The 15,037-nt window shown below is 38.7% G+C and overlaps 1 protein-coding gene across 1 annotated transcript in view; it reads right to left on the bottom strand.

Annotated features, from left to right (window-relative positions):
* pcxb (pyruvate carboxylase b) overlaps window positions 1-15,037 on the bottom strand; it is a 227,539-nt gene that overhangs the window by 120,692 nt on the left and 91,810 nt on the right. Inside the window, exon 10 of the mRNA XM_079866756.1 lies at window positions 1,961-2,143. Coding sequence (XP_079722882.1) covers window positions 1,961-2,143 — 183 coding nt within the window. The remainder of the gene's footprint in view (window positions 1-1,960; window positions 2,144-15,037) is intronic.

The raw sequence follows: 15,037 nt of genomic DNA, 5'->3' as shown, positions 1-15,037 counted from the left end.
TTAATAGCATGCAGTTATTATAAAGTGTTACCAAACATGGTTTTAATTATAAAGTAAAAGTTTGAAGATGATTGGTAAGTACTTTATTACTGTATGCTTGTTACATAGTTTTATATTTTGGTATCAAGGCACTGCTTTGTCACGTTTTTATTTGGAATGCAAAACTTGTATCTATAACTGAGATTCATTCTCTTTGTCCAAAAGTATTATTCTAAAGATTCTATAAATATTCAATAGAGTACTCTGTTCCTTAGATATCACAAACTAACATCAAATACATTTGAATAAATTTAGCATACTATTGTCATTCATTCAACTTACTTAATGCTGATGACATAACCAACAGTATATGCATTTCATTTTTCTGAGCAGTGTGCAGTGACCGTTAAAGCTCTGGGCTCACTGCATTGCGTGGAGGTGGTTTTCAGCTTTGGCATCGACAGGTCTTTCTCTTTCTCTCCCAAATGTGAAAAACACTGCAAACAGAGCATCTTCTTAAAGAGACATGCTTGTTGGTGACAGTTGCTATGGGCACTACCATCTCACATGTCATTTACAGTTACCATCTCTCCCACTGCATTGCTCTTTTGCCTGTTCTGCCACCTCGTACACTCCCCACCCCTTCCTCTCTTCCTCCTTATGTCCATTCACTCCCCTCTTCATGCACACACACTTTACTTGTTCCAACACTTTTCAGGTCAGTATGATCTGGTGTTCAGACATCTTGTCTACGAAGCTAACAAGTGCTAGACGAGATGAACTGGTGAAATACTGCAGGCAGAAGAATTCATTCCAGCTAATTGGATGGTGTCTGATCATCTGGTGAAACTAGCTCTGCTCTGCTATTATAGTATGACTACTGTAAGGAAATCTGAAATATCCAAAAGAACAGAGTTACTGAGTCAACTACTGTACATAAAAATAATATGAATAAAAAGTGCTTCAGTAACTGCTTGAATGTTAAATATCAGCAGTATATAAATAATACAATTGTAAAAACTCTGTCCCAAGAGGGGACAACTGGCATTATGATGTGCGTGTAATAGCGTGCTAATCTTGATAATTTCAAGAGATTCATGACACTGAAATATGACAGCTGACTGAGAGTTTAGGCTATTACGCAAAATGCTATGGGGCATTTAATAAACAGGCATGACTGCAATTCTAACAACAACAACAGTGACTAATAAATTATCTGAGTCACCAAGCCCTTGTTTTAAATAGTATCAACATACTGAGAGGAACTTAAAGACGCTCAAATCCTGTTCCACATATCTCAATTCAAATATGTTCTGATTGGCTTTGATCTTGTGACCTTACACATATTTTTGGTTTTGGCATGGACAAACACACCTCTTTAATGTACCCTATTTTCTGTCCTCCAGGCCTGATTATTAGTCAACAGTCTTTCTAAAAAATCCCTTTCCTCTGAAATATCTGTATGCGCTTGACTACTGTTGGTTTAGACTGTGTTAGATCTCTATAAAAAGGTGCCTTCATGTCTTAGGAACCTCTGATCCCTTGAGCTTCTGTGGATTTTTGAAACAGCGACACTGTCAAAGGCCTCGTCTGATACAAAAGAAGTTTTTAGAAGTCAGGGAGCCTTAAAGCCTAAATGTGTTCTCAGCTGACACATACAGGTAAACATAAAATCATTGCATTCAACACAAAATTCATGAGATAAAACAAAGCATTTGTTAAAGGTGAAATCTCTTTTCCAACATTTCAACATACAGCAACCCTACCTTAACGTTTGACCAAAAAGGTCTTGTAATTCCTGGAGAAAGCCATTCGTTAGCATTCCCATTCAGACACGACTACTTTTGAATGGTCATCAATGAAAATAACATTTGTTTGTGCATTTACCACATGACAAATCAGGTACCAAGATAACAAGCCAACCTTGCATGCGACTCTCAGGAGTGCTATTCAACACCTAAAGGATCAGTATTGCACCTACCTTAACACCACGAACTCTGAACTCGGTTAACGCTCTGTGCATTTTGGTTGCGGCGGAGGGGAGGTCTTTGCCACTGGCTATGACTTTAACCAGCAGTGAGTCATAGTGAGGGGAGATGATGGCCCCCGGAAACGCAGATGCACTGTCTAGACGAATACCCATACCCTCTCCACTGCGAAACACCTGTTGAATGATGGGAGAGAAAGAGGGATGATATGAGTGCAAGTAAAACAATACAGTTACAGAGCACAGTGTTGACACATGGACTGCGGAAAGCATTTTGAATAGGTCAGGCCGGAAATGAAATAATAGCAACACCTTCCAATGTCTAGTTTTTGCAAATACATTAATAACTAAGCAGATTTTAGTTAGAATTCTACTTTTTTTCAATAAGTGGGCATGACCGCATTATATTTATAGAATTTTATGCTGATATGTCATCATTAGGCAATGAATAAATAAATAACAAGTATATGTGACAAAGTAAATGTCACAAAAATGACAGAATTCTGACACAGCAGAGCTCAGCACTACAAGCATTTCAGGTTTCATCAGGTGCCTTGTTTTGCTATATTATTAATAATATATGTAATTTTAGCAGATATAATCTAAAAAATATACTACCATTCAAAAGTTTGATGTTGGTAAGATTTGTTAAGATTTTGAAAGGAGTCTCTTAGGCTGGTGAGCAAATGCTGCATTTATTTCATCAAAAATACAGTAAAAACATTAAAGGTGCTCCAAGTCTAAGCGATGTCACGCGTTTTTTAGGCCAAACATTTTTTTTGTCACAACCAGCAAACATCTCCTCACTATCCGCTAGCTGCCTGTCCCCTGAACACACTGTAAAAAAACACGGTCTCTGTAGACAGCCCAGGCTCCACAAACGGCAAGAAAAACAAACTGGCCCAGCCTTGGCCACGAAACATAACAAACAGTGTTCCAGCCAATAACCGACAAGAATGATTTGGCGGTGGGGGTTGGGGGGTTAGTTCGCGTGCACATGAAGGGGGGTGTGTGGGGAGTGGAGGAGAGAGAAGCATGAAGAGGGAAGTTAGCTAGAGGACAGATGTCCTAACAACGACTAACGTTAAAATTGTAAGGAGAAGGAACGCGATGTCCCGAATTTACATCGGAAAAGCGTTGAAAAGGTGGCAGGAACTCCACCAGCAGAAGGGCTTCCAATCCAACATTCAGGTGGCTCTGTTTTTGCTGTACAAGTGGGTAAATCCAGTTTGTTTTTTCTAAATGGTTCATGACGCACGGAAGGGGGGAGGGGGGGGGGGGGATGAGGAGGAGGGAGGGTCGAGCTAGCCTCCGTTTTGTTTGACAATACTTCGAACGTCAAAAAGAAGTGACGTCACCCAACATCGCTTTTATTACATTATTACAATTCAAAATAACTGATTTTAATATATTTTAAAATGTAATTTATTCCTGTGATGGCAAATCTGAATTTTCAGCATATAATTACTCCACTCTGCAGTGTCACATTAAAATTATTGATACATTTTTCTTCAGGATTCTTTGATGAACAGAAAGTTCAAAAGAACAGCATTTGTTTATTTACTGTCACTTCTTATCAATTTAATGTGTCCTTGCTGAATAAAAGTAAAAAAAAAACAAAAAAAAAACCTCTTCAAAAAAAGACTTTTAAACGGTATTGTATATTCTACCGTCTGGTTTACTATGGGGAAGACAATCCCATCAGATGTAAATAAATTAGGGCTGTCAACTTTAGTCGTTTAGTCGACTAATCGGTCGATGCCGTCTTGGTCGACTGACATTCTCATTGGTCGACCAGTCGCATAATTATTTTTATTTTTTTTCACCAATAACGAAATTTTCATTGATTTACTCCTTGATATTTATTCCTTTATAAGCAGTTATATATTAGCCTATGTTTTATCCCCAACTTTAAATGCTTTAATTTAGGCTATTTTGTAACAGAGCCACAGTTTAGCGCACCACGTAGAACACTCGGGAACCGCACCTGTGGCTGGCTGCACTGCAGCTTCGCGCTCAGTAAAGAATATAGGTAGTAATCTCTATGTGTCTGTCTGTCCGTTTGCATTTTGATTATTTCGAGAACCGTTCATCCAATCGACTTCACAAGGGAGTGCAGTGTCGCATTTGGTGCAATATAGACAGACACGCGAGACGCGACACGTTCAGAATTAATAGTAAACTACAGAATAGCGCGAGCGGGAAGCGGCGCACCTCACGCGAGCAGGGCGGCTATAGAACGGACACTGCACTAGTGATATAAAACGCACACAGTCTGTTAATTAAGCAATACTTTTAAGGTAGTCTAATATTTTTCTGACTAACAAATTACTGACACAGTAAAGGGTAGATTTAAATAAAGAAAAACGAAATTTAAATAAAGAAAAATGAAATTTAAATAAAGAAAAAAACGACATTTAAATACAGAAAAAATTAAATTTAAATAAAGAAAAATGAAATGAAAAACTAAATTTAAATAAAGAAAAACGAAATTTAAATAGGCCTAAAGAAAAACTCAATTTAAATAAAGAAAAAACAAAATTTAAATAAAGAAAAACGAAATTAAGTTAGCCTAAATTAAAAACGAGATTAATTTAGATTGATAATAACGGGTAAAAAGTCTAATACATTTTGTTTCTATTATTCTATTTTCCACAATGTCAAAGCAACAGCAGCAATACAAGCTCAGACATGCACTTCGTTCCATACAAACTCCGCTGTTCTGCGCTCAAGCCAGAGAACACTCCCGTTGCTGGAACACTCAGGCGTCGGTTCTATTTCTAGCATGCACGCGTTTTCCGCGTGGCTTGAGCCGCGCCTGAGACGCGTGTCTCACGCAGGCAGTGTGCAAACTCCAACCTATAAACATGGGAGCCGAAATAAAAACAGACACCCAACGCAGCTGAGACTCTCATGCCAGCAGCCAGTGTGTCGCCGGCCTTATTCAAGCGCGAATGAGAACCGTTTCGCGGGGGATCCCAGGTGTCAATAAAAAAAAATAAAAAACTTTTTTCGTTGTTGTTTTATAAATGCTCTATGACAATTGTTTAATAAATGTTCAATCAAAATGCAAAATATCGCGTCTTTTTTTTTTTTTTTTTTTTTTTTTTAGTCAACTAATCGTTGTGCAGGACAGGACTTTGGTCGACTAAGCATTTCTTTGGTTGACTACAGCCCTAAAATAAATCAAGCGTAGCGTCAGTTCTGGCAGGTCACGTTAGTCAAGCTCGCATCAGCTGACTCTCAGCTGATCCACGTCTACCTATAGGAATACGATGCTTATCACTGTATTCATATATAAGCTCCTTTAGTATTATGACAACAGCTATAGTGTTTCTCAGGTGCCAATTCCCTCCTCCATCCCCAGCTCCTCCTCTCGTCAGTCAGGATTTGGCATTCTGATTCCCCCTGAATCAGACTAAAATTCTCTAATTATATTGTACATTAAAATTAATTAATGCTATCTGCAATACATTCATGCTGGTTCTGTTCTGTTTACCCTATTGCTGCTCTCCCTTCTCTTATCCTATAGGCTGCATGGATGCGCAGGGAGTTCTCGCCCAGAACAGAACCATACTGCCAATCCAAACTGTATGCAAACTGTCAATCGTATTTGACGATAGTGGTCCTGACAGAACTTATTTTACCTTTAATTAATCAGAAAAATGAGTGCTGAATTTCTTGTATTCACAATACTCATCTTTCTTTTTTTCTTTTTTTTTTTAATTGCTTGGTGGAAAATGTTTTTAATAAAGCAAAGCAAAGCAAAAACAAAAAGAACTGTATTTTTATAATAATATTTGTAAATTAGTTGGTGGAAAAATATGATACATTTATATATATTTTTAATTATGTTTGTAATAAATGCAGTCTATAACATTTAGGTATGTTTAATTAAAAAATACCCAAAACAATTGGAATTTTCTCTTCATTCAACTCACAGGTAACTGTCATAATCAAGCTGGTCTGGTGGCGAGCAGGATTTGTTTCCTCTCACATTAAACCACACCCACAGTATATGACACATGCTTGACTCCTTGCCTTACTAATCAGTGAGATTTGACACTTCCAGTTGTGGGAGGAGTTGACATGGAGCCGTCAAGTTGGACACTTACAGTGATGCTCACACTGTGTTTACTTTCTTTATTGAAGACTAAGAGGATTAGATTTAATATGTGTCAAATAAACAGACGTTTGAATTTTACATGTAGCGACTAGAAAGACTGTTCAGTGAAAAGATTATGTGCTGCTTAACAGTGCTTGTAAGTACAACAAGAAAGTTTAATATTAGCTTATATTATTTAAAGGTCCCATTGCATGGATTATTTTATTAATTTAGAATGTTTCCTGGGGTGCCCTTATAATGTTAGTATGTTTTTTAGATCAAAAGTTTTTATAATTTAGAAATAAAAGGCATATTTCCTAGCCTGATTTTAGCCTCTGATTTGAACGCTCTGTTTGAAGGGGCGTGTCTGCTGTGAGACTTTAGTGTAAACGCCCACTGCTGTGATTGGCTGACATGCTTGCATCTGAAATTAACGTTACATGTGGTGGAACTATCTCGAAAACTTTTACTATTACAGCTATCGGGATTAACGAATCATGAGAAGTTTTTTAAGTATTTAGATCTATTCCCATCACATAAAAGGTTGCAGTGATGAGCACTGAGCAGATGACAGCCTGTTGATCGCGTGAATGAAGATCTTATCATTGCAATGCAGTTTTTGCACTCTCATTAATGATTTCACCAATGCAAACATGAGGTAAGTACAGTAAGAGCTTCGTTGTGCAGTGTAACAGCGTCATTGATCTCATAACGAGCTTTGGCAAGTGTCCAGATAAACTCGCGCTGTGTGATTGACAGCTTGGGCGATTGGAAAGGGATTGTTCTTTGATCGCTTTCTGTCTATAACGTTATATTATAAGTAAGATTATTTTCATCCTACTAAGAGAAACGAAGTGAAGTTGGTATTTTAGTCACTGGCTTGATTTACTGATGCATAAGCAGTATTGAACGACTTTGAGAGAAAGATTATCTGTCTGAACTTGAACAATTACACATCAGAAATTCACATAACCCACAGGTTCTTCAGAGGCTCGGATGAAGGAACTAAAAAAATACTTTTGTGTTCATTTGTACATCCAAACACTGAGCAACTGCCATGCTTCATTCGTTTGCAAGCCATGATGTCTCTCGTCTCGAGGAAAAAACAATATCGCGCTCGCGCAGCTCATTTTCTCATGGGCAGGCCAAATTCTCTTTGCTGGCAAAGAAGAGAAAGGGGAGGTAACCTTTCCTCTTATGACGACATAAGGGGAAGATTTCTAGACTCGCCCGTCTGAGCTTTCATTTTCTCAAAAATACCCAGGGCTTGGTTTACACCCATCAAAACGTCTAGCCACTGGGGGACCATAGGCAGGCTAGGGGAACTCATATTAAGGTTAAAAAACCTCATAAAGTGAAATTTTCATGCAATGGGACCTTTAAATACCAATACAATGCTGTGTGTATTTTTGTCAGTTTTATTTCCATAAACATGATACAACATAACTGTCATGTGTCAGTGTTTGTATTTTAATAAGTCACGTCTTCCTTTGTTCTGTTTTCCCGCCACTCATCTGTTTCCCTGGTAACCCTCATTAGTTCATCTGTCACACCTGTTTACCTTGTTAGTCTTGTCAGCTGTGTCTCGTTTTCCTGATCTACATGGTTTCCCCATGTATTTAAGCCCTGTGTTTTGTTTCTTGTTCTTTGTCTGATCTCCGTCCTATTAAAGGTTGTATCAGCGATTTCAGGCCCAAACATAAATGTTCACATTCATCTAATCTTACCTAACGATCCGCTAGCTGCCCACCCCATAAGCATGCCGTCAAAAAAACGTGTCTCTGTAGGCAGCCTAGACTCTGAGATCTGCACACAAAAACAGTTGTTTTCACCCGGTTTAGCCAAACACTCAAAACCAAAATAAATAGTGTTCCAACCAATCACCGACAGGGGCGGGTGTTGTGAGGTTTTCGCGTGCAGCCGTCATAGGCAGCCGTGCACGAGCGCAAAACCTCACAACACCCGCCCCTGTCAGTGATTGGTTGGAACACTATTTATTTTGGTTTTGAGTTGTTGTGAAACCATTTGTTTTTGTGTGCAGATCTCAGAGCCTAGGCTGCCTACAGAGACGCGTTTTTTTGACGGTATGCTTATGGGGCGGGCAGCTAGCGGATCGTTAGGTAAGATTAGATGAATGTGAACATTTATGTTTGGGCCTGAAATCGCTGATACCACCTTTAAGTGTGTGTAAACCTTCTGCCTGTCTGTACCTGTTTGAATTATATTGTTAGTAAAAGTTTGTATTGGAACTTTTGATTCTCCCTCGTCTTCTTCTGCCTGCACCACACCGTGACAGAAGATCGGACCGTCCAAAATGGACGATAGGGCAAGAATGATCGTCCTGGCTCAGGAGAGCCCTAACCTTTTTTCTTTTGTAAAGAACTTTATGTGTCTTGCTGCCACCAGCGCCCTGGACGACGAGACTCTAAGGACCCTGTTTTGGATCGGGGAAACTTTCCAACACCATAGTGACCTCCCAGACACCACAGGATTGGACTGGAAAGAGACTGTCAATGGGTGTCTGGAGAGCGACGCGCCCCGATTCAGAACACTGCCTGACCAGCCAGAGCTTCTTCACTTCTTGCCTGACCAGCCTAAACCTGTTCTTCACATCATGCCCGCCATGCCTGAGCCCTCGTCTTCAGCCAGATAGCCGCCAACGTCCCTGAGCCTGAGATGGTGCCTGAGCCTGTTCCTGAACTCCCACCTAGCCTCCCTCTCCCACCTCCTCCCATTATCCCTTCCTCAACTGAGCTGTCGCAACCTCCTGCTAGCCCCACAGCTCACCCACTTGCCACCTTAAGTGAGGTGAGCTTGCAGGTCTTCCAGTGTTCAGCTCCAGCATGGTCGGTGGATCCCCGGTCTCCACCTCTAACCTCCGTGACCAGGACTCCACCTCAGTCTATCAGCTCGTCAGTCCATCAGCTCAACCTTGGCTCCTACCTCCCTCAGCTCCACCGTGGCCCACCAGTCCACCAGATCTGCCAGGCTCCCTTGTCCCCCCGGCTTCGCCTTGGTCGTTCCTCGGCCTGCCCTCGCCTCGGGACTATACTCCTCTGGCTTCGCCTTGTCCTTCTGGCTCCGCAGTACTGTCACGTGTCAGTGTTTGTTTGTATTTTCATTAGTTGCATGTCTTCCTTTGTTCTGTTTTCCCGACACTCATCTGTTTCCTTGGTAACCCTCATTAAGTTCATCTGTCACACCTGTTTTTACCTTGTAGTCTTGTCAGCTGCGTCTCGATTTCCTGATCTGTTTCCCCATGTATTCCCCATGTACAAGCCCTATGTTTTGCCTCGTTCATCGTCCGATCTTCATCCTATTAAGTGTGTGTGAACCTTCTGCCTGTCTGTACCTGTTTAAATTATGTTGTTAGTAAAAGTTTGTATTAGAACTTTTGATTCTCCTTCTGCCTACAATAACATTAATATTACATGATTAATGTTATTTTGTATCATGTTTCAGTCTGTATTATGTTGTCGTCATTGAGTCTGGCCAATCGTGAAATGGGCTCTACGGCCTTACCACACACTCGGACATAAACCGCCTCAGCTTCAATTAAAGAAACACTTTAATAAAGCTTTAATGTTTTCATTCTTAATTTCATTCTTAATCAGTGTGCCTGCATTATTTATGCAGTAATCAGCCTGCTGTGGCCCATATTAGTACAACATAATCACATTACATAACCAACTATGCCAATTCTTGCTGAGGTCATTCTCTCCTCATATAAAGTGCTCTTATCAGACAAACATTTGTGAACAAAAACTATTTTAAAAAAGTCACAAAATCCAGGAATGGTTATTAAAATGCTGCTTTTACTTGATGTAATGCTGAACAGACATGTCTGAATTGTACTTTTTGTACTTATTTCTATCACTTGTTTTGACACTGTAAACTAGCTGAAAAATAAGCAGTAAATCAATAAAGTTGATTTAAGTTCACTTTTAAAATAAGCTTGAATGTATGAAATTATTCAATTATGTCTAAACCTGTCAAAATGATCAGATTAAAACCAGTGATTAAGAAACTGTTTAACAATGTTTATTTCTTTTAACACTTATCTGATTTGTCATTGGACTATTTCACTCAGTTCTGTGTAATTATTCAACACTGATGAGAACGTCTAGAAGAGCACCAGCGCAGGTGTCTTGGTTGAAACAAGTGATGTCCGGATCGTGAACGAATCGTTCTTTTGAACCGGTTCTTTTTAGTGAATCGGTCGAACCAGTACACTAAATCGGACTGAATCGTTCTAAACAGTTCGCGTCTTGCATCAGACTTACTCACTTTCGGACTGACAGTCCCTGACAGTCCCTCCGACTCTAAATAAGTATATTTTACTCCAGTAAATCCAACAGTTCACTGAACTGAGGTCATGTTGTGCTGAGAGAACTCATGAGCACGAGCAGCTGACACTGAGCATGCGTGTATTACCGAACGTACAGGTACAGCGGTTCTCGGATCACCAGTACAGAACCGAGAACTGTTTATTTCAGACGTGTTCGACATACTGACCAGATGAGATGAGCATGCGTGCACTTTTTTCAGAGGGACGAAATGCATGTTTCTTAAGTATTTTGTTGAACATCAATAAGTGTAACAAAATAAAACATCACATATCACATGATTACTGTCTTTTCACTGTATTATTTTAAAGATTGGAAACACAATGAATGGATTGTAAAACTAAACATTTATTATTATACTAGAACATTATTTTCAGGAACAGCTATTATTTTCAGGAAATTTAATTTCTAAGTAAGTTGATATAAATCTTTGACGTAAATTCTTGCCAAGGTTTTAAGGCTGCAAAGTAAATGTTTAAAATGTGTTAATCAAAACATAACGTTAAACATACTGGAGACATGCATCGACTTTTTCAACGTTTTGTAGACTGTAGCCTATAGTAAGGTTTCAGCAGTTCTGAAATCACCAGTACAGAACCGAGAACTGTTTCTTTCGGACATGTTCGATACGGAGAACCGATGAGCTGGAGATACTGCGCATGCGTGATAGCACCATCTCTGAACCGAATTTTCTTTCGGCCAACTGCATGCTGTTCTGATACTTGAGCACGGGTGAACCGAGAACTTTGGTGAAATGTGAGTTTATTTAATAACAAATAAAATAAAATTGATGAAGACCAGTTTATTCCCTTTAGATCTTTAAGACATGTAAACCATTTGCGATTTACTGTAGGCTACAGGGTTTATTTGCAAAACGTAAACGTAAGAAACTTATCCAAGATGATTATGATGATGATTTACAAATGTTGAATTACGATGAATTCAAAAGAAGTTATGATTACGAATGCCTTTATTTGAATGTATTTTTATCCGCCGGGATGATAGAATTGACGTCATTATGTGAGGATGTAAAAGAACTGGTGAACTGTTTTTTTTAACCGGTTCATTGAAACGAACTGTCCGAAAGAACCGGTTCGCTGAAAAGAACCGGACTTCCCATCACTAGTTGAAACACACACATTTACTTAACTGTCTAAATGGGGACATATACTTCTATTGTTTTTATATGAAGCTAGTTATAAACTCCTAACCCTAACATAAAACTTTCAGCATTTAAAAACAAAGGACATTTTTTGGAGATTTTGTCAGGTTTACAAATAATTCAGGTTAAAAAAAAAAATTCCCAAAATATGTTTCAGTAGGTACAAACTGTCATGGGTGGTTGAAAAATCAAGTTGAAACAGGATTTAATAGCAGCAATCTTCAGTTTACTTTAACAAAACTCAGGGTACTAAGGATACAGAACAGGACAACTGTCAAGTCGCAACATTAACAGACAACTGAAGAACCAAACACAGGGCTTAAATACACAGGGCAAACAAATGAGCTAATGAGATAATTTACTAGACACACCTGGACAGAATACTCAATCAAGTAACCAAGGAAACAAACAGGCAAGGAACATAGAAGAACAGAGCCAATTAACAAACTAACAGAAAAACACTTGAACAGAACAGGAAAGCTAAATCAAACAGAATACACCCCCCCCCCCCCCCCCCCCCCCCCCCGCCGCCGCATTTTAGTTATGCTTCCACAGGACATCTGTAACACTACAGTCTTCACACTTTTAAATTTTGTCTTAAAACTAATTTATTTAAACATTAATTTTAATTGAATTTATGATTGCTGATATGTTGAATAAAAGGATCTTATTTACCTTAGTATCTTAATGTATATTATAGTTTGCTTTTAATGTATATTATTTCTGTTGTTGTAATATTGATGTTTTTAGGAATATTTGTAAGGTGCCCTTGAGTGTCATGTAAGGGGCCTATAAATAAAATGAAAGAATGAAAGAGCAGTCATCTTTTACAGTTCCCCCTGAATCAAAATAATGAGCTTATTCTGCTTTCACAACATGGCATAACCATAATTTCGAGATGGTAACCCGTAAGTTCAACCCGGAGCTGTTCATGTCCTCAGACTCGGATTTTTGAGTTTCTATTTCAACACTATCAACACCAACATGATCTGGAGCAGTCAGGTGGTCAGCAATCTGTAAGTTGTTTACATTCATTATTATTGTAATGTTATGTGCTTTGAGACATGAGGTAATTTAATGCCGTCTCTCATTTCGTGACGCTTTGCAGACTCTGCTCTGGCTGTGCGTGTTTATGTCTTTTGGAGGAGCCGTGGCTTTTGAGACGGTCTGAAGGGAGGGTGGGATCTCATGCTTTAAAAGCTAACTTGCTATTGTTAGCCTCTCCAAAATTGTCTACCCTACTTTTAATTATGGTCGGCGGTAAATTCTTAAGGTGGTCAAGATGGGCCAACTATGCTAATACTGAATATGAGAACAAAATAGCTTTAAAGGGTATTTTATTGAATTTTGATTGATTTGACATCCATTATCACATCATGTTTTCTCTGAATAAAATACATAGTCATAGCACAGACTATTTCACAGTCTACAAGACCCAATTTCAGTAATTCAAAAACTCAATTTGAACAAATTGTGTAGAGTCAAAAATACCTCTAAACATGCTAATATCACATTCATATAGTGTGAGTAAATTTGCTGTTTTATTTTAATTATGGAAGATTTGTATTCAGCAAAACAGCTAGACACCACAGAAGGAGAAACCAGCATTCATGGCATAATACGCTGAAAAAACTGTAAGTTGGGCCACAACAGCCAAACAAGAACAAGTAAATACCTTTCAATACCTGTCTTGCCTTTATGTGTTATGCACAAATATTCTCTTATAAGAGTTTTCTACACAAACTGCCAAACACTGGAAACCTCTATTTTTTCTCCATGTAGAAAAAAAAAATAGGGCTGGGAATCGATTAAAAAAATTAACTAATTAATTGCACAATTTGCTGTAATTAATTGCAATTAATTGCATTTCCTCCAAGCTTGTAATCATCAATATTTAAACTTAGAATCACCTAATTAAATGAAAAAGGAACAGAAAATAGCCCTATATTAAAGTAATATTAAACATCAATATATCAATGTATTATTCTTTTTCAATAATCAATCAACAACATAATCAATTTAACAGATTTAAAAAAAAAAAAAAAAAAAAAAAAGGTTATCAAAATAAAATATAGTCCGACAAAGCTATTATTACCAGAGCATGTGATCAGAGCAGGTAATATTACCATTGTTGCCCAGCATGGCTATACCAGCTCAGCAAACAGAAGTCTACTACAGAGAAATTTCACGTTATTTGAGCGGACTTTGCTTTTCCAGTGCGTGATCGGTACATGATTGGAGCGTTTGGGCCGTTAGCAGAACATTGAGCAGAGAGCGCAGCGCGCCGACACACACACACACACACACACACACACACACACGGAACGGAGAGTGCGGCGGCGCAAACACGGAGCGGAAAAGACCCGCTCATGAAAGCTGCGCGAGAATGAAACCTGATCGCCGAACATGGAGAGGCAGGACGGCACCTTTTCAATAGCAGCCGCAACAGGAAATCATTGAAACGAGGGGGGAAAAAAGTGCTGCGTTAATTGCGTTATTTTTTTAAAACTTCTCAAATTAATCGCAAAGATTAACACGTTAATTCCCCCAGCCGTAAAAAAAAATCAATACAGGAGAGCAGACAAGCAGAGGGTCTATTTCCAATCACACCTTAATCAGGATATCATAAAGGCTTAATGATTAGACTGTATTGATCACCCAAGATTCAGGTACCCTGATACCCTTAAGCCAATTAGCGATGTCTAAAATCCACAGGAGCCGCTTCTCAGGAGTCAGTTCCTTTATAATCAAAAGCAGCTCAGCGAGAGCAGGAAAATGGACCATCATAGAGAATCGTACCTTTCACATGAGTCACATGGAGCCAGTTACATTCATTATTATATTACAGTGACCCAGCAATTTTCACCTCTCTTTCTTTCTTTACTCCCCTTCCACCCCTCCACATCACAATCCACAATCCTCCACATCATTAAAATTTTCTGTCATTCCTTTTCTGTTGAATCTTTTCTCCTGTCTTTGTCCTCAGAGGATGCCAAATCTAATTTTCTGACAGTCTGCTACTGGTTTAATGGCAATTACATTTTCACAAAGCACCAACACACACACATACACACAGGTACAGGCACAGTTGCCAAACATTTTAATTTCTGAAAAATGTTAAAGAACACCCTTGATAATACAAATTATTTCAAATACACACACAATAAAAATACTAAGGCACATATATTTAGTACTTCCTATATTACAATATTCATATTTAGGGTTAGGGGCTCTTTCATTATTTTGGCTAGTAAGTAACCACCCAGCAGCTCTCAGGAACATAGCAACCTCATAGTGCCATGCTAGAAAACACCATAGATGGAACACAACATAATGTTTTACATGGACATGTTCCACTCAAATATAAAAATCTAGTTTCTGAATATTAGCTTTGATTTTCTTTCTAACCCCAGTACACACACTTGGATGAAATGTTAAATGTCTAATTAGCAGTTATT

Source organism: Squalius cephalus, assembly GCF_949319135.1.
Source record: "Squalius cephalus genome assembly, chromosome: 3".
Classification (NCBI taxonomy): Eukaryota; Metazoa; Chordata; class Actinopteri; order Cypriniformes; family Leuciscidae; genus Squalius; species Squalius cephalus.
This window is presented reverse-complemented; position numbering and strand designations above follow the sequence as displayed.